Source organism: Etheostoma spectabile, chromosome 14, assembly GCF_008692095.1.
Source record: "Etheostoma spectabile isolate EspeVRDwgs_2016 chromosome 14, UIUC_Espe_1.0, whole genome shotgun sequence".
Lineage (NCBI taxonomy): Eukaryota > Metazoa > Chordata > Actinopteri > Perciformes > Percidae > Etheostoma > Etheostoma spectabile.
Window position 1 is genome coordinate 625,871 of NC_045746.1, and position 8,128 is coordinate 633,998.

At 41.3% G+C, this 8,128-nt stretch overlaps 1 protein-coding gene and 2 long non-coding RNA genes across 3 annotated transcripts in view; 2 read left to right on the forward strand and 1 right to left on the reverse strand.

Annotated features, from left to right (window-relative positions):
• Positions 1 to 569: 569 nt before the first annotated feature.
• grhl2b (grainyhead-like transcription factor 2b) overlaps positions 570 to 8,128 on the forward strand; it is a 17,456-nt gene continuing 9,897 nt past the window's right edge. Inside the window, exons 1-7 of the mRNA XM_032535095.1 lie at positions 570 to 937; positions 2,834 to 3,023; positions 3,684 to 3,751; positions 4,182 to 4,560; positions 5,164 to 5,234; positions 5,448 to 5,604; positions 7,158 to 7,269. Coding sequence (XP_032390986.1) covers positions 918 to 937; positions 2,834 to 3,023; positions 3,684 to 3,751; positions 4,182 to 4,560; positions 5,164 to 5,234; positions 5,448 to 5,604; positions 7,158 to 7,269 — 997 coding nt within the window. The 5' untranslated portion in view covers positions 570 to 917. The remainder of the gene's footprint in view (positions 938 to 2,833; positions 3,024 to 3,683; positions 3,752 to 4,181; positions 4,561 to 5,163; positions 5,235 to 5,447; positions 5,605 to 7,157; positions 7,270 to 8,128) is intronic.
• On the forward strand, positions 946 to 2,035 carry LOC116701408 (uncharacterized). The gene is made up of 2 exons (XR_004334907.1): positions 946 to 1,596; positions 1,642 to 2,035. It is a non-coding gene; the product is annotated as an uncharacterized LOC116701408 (long non-coding RNA).
• Positions 4,082 to 8,128, reverse strand: part of LOC116701407 (uncharacterized) — a 19,429-nt gene continuing 15,382 nt past the window's right edge. Inside the window, exon 3 of the long non-coding RNA XR_004334906.1 lies at positions 4,082 to 4,091. This is a non-coding gene — a long non-coding RNA (uncharacterized LOC116701407). The remainder of the gene's footprint in view (positions 4,092 to 8,128) is intronic.

Consider the following 8,128-nt stretch of genomic DNA (forward strand, 5'->3'; position numbering starts at 1 on the left):
CACACACACACACACACACACACGCACACACACTGTTTGCTCGGGAAGGTTAATCCCAAACACTTGGGTCTCCTCATACAATGGCTTCATTAAGGGGACAATGACTGTGTCAACTAATGACAGGGCTCCTCCTTGCCTTCTGTCTGCTCTGAGATGACCTGCAACACAGACACTCACAGACAAGTCATTATGAAAATTTAGAGAGGGGGGAAATGTTTAAACCTGGGCATGTGTGTCAGTCTGAGGCCAACTATGAGGCTACCATCACGCCATTTAGCCATCAACTTTTAACCCACTTGTTTTTATATAGGCTAAAGCTCTTATTTATTTAGAATATAATAAAATCCAGAGGCAGAGAAGTTCATTTTAAACGTTAAACCTCAGTAGCTGCTTGTGTTCCGCTGTTTTCTGTGTCATTATTGAGCCTTCACTGCAAGTGAGGTGGCTACCTGCCTGTCTGACCCACCAGCCAATCCGAGCCCGGCTCAATCTGCAGCAGCCAATCAGCGTCAGACTCGCCCTCACCTTCAATTCTTTTCTTTTCTTTTTACAGTGTAAGAATTTCTTGCCATTAAAGCAAACGAAGACAAATATTATAATGCACGGCAGCAAGATGTGTGGATATTTGTTGTAATCTCATTGCAAATTTAACACAAGACACGCAGAGTGATTGGCTGTTTGTGGACAAAAGCGGCTTTACCTGCCAGGTGGATCGGAGGAGAGATAGAGGGAGAGAAAGAGAGAGAGAGAGAGAGAGAGAGAGAGAGAGAGAGAGAGAGAGAGAAGAAGAAGAAAAAGAAGCGGGGCGAGAAAAGTCGACTTACCTGTAGCCTAACTTCTGGCAACTCACTCATTCTATTACCTGCTCCGACTTGAAAGTCCAGTTTCACAAGGAAGAACCGTAGAGGAAGCAAAATATGTCACAGGAGACAGACAAGTAAGTGATCGAGCCTGCCGAGAGGAGCTTGATGATTTCAACTAAAAAGGAAAAGTTTTCTTTTTATTTACTTAAAGAATCACTTTTTTTTATACGTAGGCCTAGGTTGTGTCCGAGGATGAAATGAACGTTGTGGTTATATTAGGCTACTTTTGGATATGTGTCACAAATATTAAACTGTTTTCTTGTAGGAAACAAGTAAACTTGGCGCCGTGCATTTCATTAAAGCTAAATTCGCCATTTTTTTTACTGAAAAAAACCCTCAAAGTGCAAGGACTGGATTTTCAAAACACTTTCATGACTGACTGAAAATAAGAGTTTTAGCTTTTTTTTGTTGCATAACTGTTTTCATATGTTTACGGCCTGCAGTGCACGATGGGTCTGCGTGTGAATGAGGGCAGTGTGTTTTGCCGGTGGGCCTAACGTTACTGTGTTGTTTTGTAACAGTAGAAACTCCTGTCAAAAATGATTAAAGAATACATTATAACCTGTGTGCTAAAGCTACTTCTACGACAATAAGAAAAAAAAATTCTCATTTCACAAACTTTTTTAGGATGGATTTTGTTTTTTTTAAAAACTTCTAGGCCTGCTTACATTTTTGATAAATTCTTAAACACCAGAAATGGCTGAGGAGGCCTTGGCTGACAAACAGACATAATGTTACAGATGATCTGACATAGTTTGAGTTTGCATCCATAACTTAGCTCTACATTTGTTAATAGTCTTAGTTATAAATAGGAATAACTGTATTATTGATAATCTACATATATTTTTGAAATAGGGCACTTGTTCTTAACATTAGTGTGGTCTAATATTATTATTATTATTATTATTATTATTATTATTATTATTATTGTATATTTAAAAGAACTTAAAGTCTCTAAGTGTAAGTGCAGTGATGCTGTTTCATGCATCAGTGACAACAACTGCCTGCCCCTATTATGACCCACAGTGGTTATATTTAATCAGATCCACCAGAGTAGAGTTGTTGAAATCATAAACATCATCTAGATGTCTTTGGCCTTTTCATACCTTCATGTCAACTCTCTATTTGCAGGCGTTGGTTGGAGTAGTTGAGCAAAATTTGTAACATTAAAATAAGAAATATGCTATCAACTGTGATAATATGAGCCAGCCAGGGTCAAACATCTTCATCCGGGTTGCTTCTTTACTTACACCTTTTCCCATGAAGGTTTGCATCAGTGTGACGTCACAGATTAGAGGCGGTTTGTTTTGTTTGGCAGTTAGAGCTGGCAGACAGGAGTTAAAGGCAGTTAGAGAAACCACAACAGAAATATAGATTCGTTATATCATGTTGTTAATTAGTTTCCAAGACGTAGGCTACAAGTGATTTTACGGCTTAGAATATTCCTGATTAATATTTCCATATTGATTAACAATGTTAGTTTGAATCAAGCAAACTGAATGGTGAATGAACAAAAACAGAGAGAAAGAACTACTATGAGGCTATACAGCGTTACAACTAACCTCTTCTAAGACCATTCCTGAAGCTGGGACATTATACTGATACCAAGCATTGTGCAACAAGCCCAAGTTGACACATTCAGAGCCTTTCTTGTGATTGGCTGAGTTTGAAGAGATGTTGTGACAACACTTGGTGTTTAACTGGTCTGTGACTTAAGTGTGCCAACAGAGTACAAACCCATGTAAACACACAATGCAGACATGAAAATGGCTATAGTATATGCATTTTTAATTCTTTTTTGAAAACTTATCTGATATAGAAAATGTCCAAAATAATGTGACTAGATCATTTTATCTATCAGAATGACGAGGAAAGCAAGCACATTTAAGATTAATGTGAAGCTAAAACCAGCAGATTCATTTACTGTATCTATGTCCACTTGAATTCAAATGTTTATGCATGTCTTCCAGTAAGCGTCTGGTTGTGGTGGTCCCCAACGAGAGCTCCTACCCCGCAGTGCGGCGAGCTTACACCAGTGAGGACGAGGCATGGAGGTCGTACCTGGAGAACCCGCTGACAGCCGCCACCAAGGCCATGATGAGCATCAACGGGGACGAGGACAGCGCCAACGCCCTGGGCCTGCTCTACGACTACTACAAGGTCTGCATTTAATGCTTTTCTTTGTCTGTGTGTTTAATACAATGAATATCGTTTGGGTGTATGGGTGGTGGTCGGACACCCCAGACATTTGAAGATAACTTTATTTTTTACTTTAAAGAAGATTAAGTCAAGCATGTTCTGAGACTTCCTTCACTTTTAAGCACGAGCTGTAAAAGTCTGGACGCTTAAAATATTTGGAGGTGGTCGTGCATTGTAGTCTTTCTAGCATGTTTAACAGAAAACTGTCTGCATCTTATATGTCTTTACAACTATAACATAAATCAAATAAAATGAACCATTGTCTGTTTTGAGAAAAAGCCACATGATAAACAAAAAGCACAGAGAAAGAATTCATATCGTATTCATTTTTTTTTTTTTGTAGCACATTTAGACTTCTGGACATTTCCCCAATCACACAAACTGTTTAAAAGTTGATATGCACACAGTATTAGATTGGTCAGTGGAAGTCCAACAAATGAAATCCCAACACACTGATTATTATTAAACCACATTTCTAACTGTTTATCAAACATAATAAAGGACGGAAACACAAATCACTCAGCCACCAACATATTCTGACTTTCTCTGTCTTCAGGAATAAGAAAAATGTTAATTAAAGATAAGAAGCCAACATAACACGCCCTTCTTTTTTACTTCCAGGTGCCTAAAGAAAAGAGGCTTCTGTCAGTTCCTAAAGTAGTAGAAATTACAGAGGAACAAGAGAAGAGGTCAGTGAATAAGAATAAGTATTTCAATTTCTGGGTCAAGGTTGCACATGTACAGACAGAAAACAAAAAAAGCTAAATGTGTAGTTGCTAGCAGATCTTTCTCAGCAATGTGTCTGTGGAATTAAATCCTGGAGCTCAGTGATTTCATTATTTGACAGGTGGTAAGCAGTTAAATATGAAACACTTTCAGTTGTATTAAAATAAAACACAATTTCCATAAGATAGTGATATGAGACAAGCACTTCTAGTGTGCATGTGTGCAAATATCAGGAACGATTGAGTCTTGTTTCACTTGAAGCACTGATACTGAATGAATGGAGCACAGATTGGACTGAGACTGCTGAAAACCTTCTGATCCCGGCAGAAGAGAAAATACAAAAGATTTTGTGACATAATGGGTCTCTGGATTTTCATCCATGTTTTTTTTTAGGTCTGCATTGGTGAGCAACCCCAGCAGCCAAAGTGAGGTGGAGATGGTGGACAACCGTGTTCAAGTCCTCAAATCTGTTCCTGTCAACCTGTCGCTGAACACGGAGCACCAGGAGACCAAACGGGAAGACTTCAGCAGCTCAACCGAGGTGGTGTCAGGGGATGGAGACACGCCAGCTGTGGCCGTGGTGAAGGCCGAGGTGTACGCGCCCGTCTTCATGACGGGAGCAGGGCTTCACTACAGGGTGGAGGCTGAGGAGTCGTCGCGGGTGATCTACGAGCAGAGTCCGTATGAAGTGACCACCGTCAGTCACAGCTCGTATGTGAAAGTCGACCAGCAGAGTCCGCCTGACAGCCCGTATGAAGAGGAGAGAGACGTGGTGAGAACAAACCCCAGAGTCTGAACAGATACTGTGTCAAATAAAAATGATCTAAACCAAACCAAAGCCCTAATCTTTTTAAAAACACCATTTCTGTGAATGCGTTAACTGGCACGCACATGTAATCTTATGTATCAACAATCCACGCAGCTTACTTTGTGCACTTACAGCAAAACCTGCGAGGCCAAGGACACCAAAAGGAAGTATTACAACTTCATAATTAAATACAAAATGAGGGATAAACTGCAAAAGGTCCCCCCTTCCACTAGGCTGGCTACGGGCCTGTGTGTTATTGTGTTATTATTACTGTGTTATAATTTTATACAGCACATGCAAGGGTGGAATTGTGGTGAGATGATACGTGACGACTGATAGATGTTTAAATATGATTCACTGAGAGTCCAAAGGCTCTTTACCTGAACAGGAATCTTCATGTTGTTGAATTTGTTCCCTGTTTGCCTGAAATCTCCATGTTGTCATTCTGATCTATATTTACGACAATACTGTTTTTTCCTTATTTGCAGCATTGTTTAACCAGTTCCTCTCTGGCTAAATGAACTTGTCCTTCTGCCCAAGTAATTTCCTCTTTCTGTATGTTTTAAGCGTTCTCAACAGAAGTACCACACACCTTCCTCTCTGGCTACAGATGACTTCTTATTTCACCAGGAGGGAGTGTAAGTCACTCAGTATACAATCACGTAGTCTATATTTATATCTAGATATATCAGTGTTAATGTTCAAATACATTATGAAACCAAAACACTGACTTGAAGTGATCCATAAAGGAATGGAAAGTGTGTGTTGCTGTACACCAATCCCACCTTGTTATGTCTGATCACATGTTGTTCTCTGTGTGTGTGTGTGTGTGTGTGTGTGTGTGTGTGCAGTGACAGTTTCCAGTACACGCTGGATGCCACTCGCTCGCTGCGTCAGAAGCAGGGTGAGGGGCCGATGACCTACCTGAACAAAGGCCAGTTCTACGCTGTGACGTTGAACGAGCTCAGTTCCAACAAACGCCTCCGTCACCCCATCAGCAAAGTTCGGGTGAGGATTATTTTTGTATGTAATTAAAGTCTACCTATTACCAAACCTTTAGATGCAAAGCTGCTCTAATCTATCTTTTGTGTCATGGAACGGCACTGGAGGTTGGACCCAAAAGCTGACATGGCACACAGGAAATATGTTTTAAGTGATATAATAAAGATAAATGTAGATATATACAGTTAATAGGGCAAAGGGGTGTTGTGTTCAGGGAATCCTGTGGTGAGTGGTGGGTGCAGGGTGCTCTCCAGAGCGTGCCCAGTGAATCAGTGTCTTTAGTTTATGGCGTTGGCCACGTAGTAATGGCATCCTCCAGAGTCCAACAAACAATTCCAACACGTGGGAATCTTCGTTGCATCCAGAGAGCAGCAGGCGAGCAAGCAAGCAGGCAGGCAGGCAAGCAGGCAGGCAGGGGTAACTGGAAGCATGAGCACAAGCAAGCAAAGCAGACTGCAACACGAGAAAAAACAGATAACACAAGCTAGAACACCAGGAAACAGAATCACACGGGAAGCCATGAGTTACAACTGTACCAGGCTAGTAGACTGAACAATCTGGCAGCGAGTGGATCACCGAGCCGGCCTTGAATAGTGCTGAGGGATGATTAGGGAATGAGCTTCACCTAACGCAGCCTGCAAACTACGCCACGCCCACAACTCACAGAGCAGGAGGGAGAAACATGAGAAATAACAAACACGGAAACAAACAATGCACACAAACAGGGAGTGGAAAGGGCTGCCATGGTGGCATTATGACATTTTGATAATAACAATGGCTTGAATAACTATGTGTAACGTGAGAGGCGACTCTGCAGTTTCCCTCAGCTCTACGTTTTAGCATCTTTCAGCTCATTGTCTTGAATCTACTGCCTCCAACTTCATTTACTTGCAGCTATTTTCAGTGAAAAAGCTCCGACACTTCCACCATACACTAACGGCTCAGCACCAAACAGCAGACGGACAAAGTTAGCAACTGCCTGATGAACATAGTCAAGCATTTAGCAGCCAAAAAGTCAGATATTTCCTACGAGCATCGGTAAACAAAGTGCTTAAAGAGAATGAATAATTTACATTCCTCAGTTGGACACAAACACAACTCCAATTGAATTGGCTGACAGTACAATAGATTAAAAGATAATTCTAGTTTGTTACAATTTGAATTTTTGTACTGTAGTTCTGGTCAAAATTTCTAATGGTTATTCTATTATACTCACCAGAGTGTAATATGTCTGAGATCTGGCGCCATCGCTACTAGAAGTCCTACAGGTGGAGAGGTCAGACCATTGGATTGATAGATTATCTACAGTAAATCACTTTTTTGTGGAAATTTTACTGAAAGTTTATGCACCCCAAAATAAGATGTATGCAGTTGTTTAAAATGTAAACAACTGCTGATGTTAATTGCATTTTCAGGGATCTATTTTGCGATGTTGCTGCATTGCCAGATCTCAGAAACCTGTTTATCATTAAGTTGTAATGGAATTTTATGCTGTCCTACAATCCTACAAAACTCAGTCTCAAAACTTGACCATCATTTGACCTTTTTTACCCTCTCAGAGTGTGATCATGGTGGTGTTCAGTGAAGACAAGAACCGAGACGAGCAGCTGAAGTACTGGAAGTACTGGCATTCTCGGCAACACACAGCCAAACAGAGAGTGTTAGACATCGGTAAGACTTACTTCTTACTCCTGCTTTCCAAGACTTTCTCCATGTTTATATGTGAACAACAAGCACATTCTTGAAAAATTCATAACACACAAACCAAAAGACATCGAAAAATGTATGTTGTTGCAAAAGCTGGAATGCACTTAGCTAATAAACAAGCATGACCTAACAAAGACCAAATAAGCCCACATGCCCCCACCCAACTGTCTGCCCAAGGCTGTTCAGCTGCCCACCATCAGACAGGAGGCTGGGCCGCCCTACATGGCACCCTGGTTGCCCAATGGTTAGTACTGTGTCCTCACTGCAAGAAGGTTCTGGGTTTGAATCCAGGTCGTTACGGGCCTTTCTGTGTGGAGTTTGTATGTTCTTCCCATGTTTGCGTGGGATTCCGGGTGCTCCCCCCATTATCATCACCATGGTTCTCTAGCCAGTGCTCTCGATCAAGGCACTGGCTCAGATCTGGGGTTGGTCCACACACACCTAAGACTCTTAAAAATCTCCTAATGTCTAGGTGTTGCTGAGACACACAACATAAATCCTCTAATCTCCTCTACATTGCCTCAGAGATTGAGCAAACTGAGCCAAAACAAAACTTTCTCTCTTTCTCTCACAGCAAATCTATGCTGTCAATCTCAAGCCTCTTATTATGTTTGTATCTTATACCTTTTGACCTATTGCCTGCCAGTGTTTTTTTCAGTTGATGGGTTTGAATTTGAACCAAGCATTTTTACGCCTTGTTGAATGAGTGTGTGAGAATCTAGCAGGCGGTTTGCGTTTGACAAGCTTGGGCCTGCTAACCAGGCAGAGATTCAAAGGTATGTGGGAAGCTAGGGGTGGATGGAAGAGACACACACACACACAC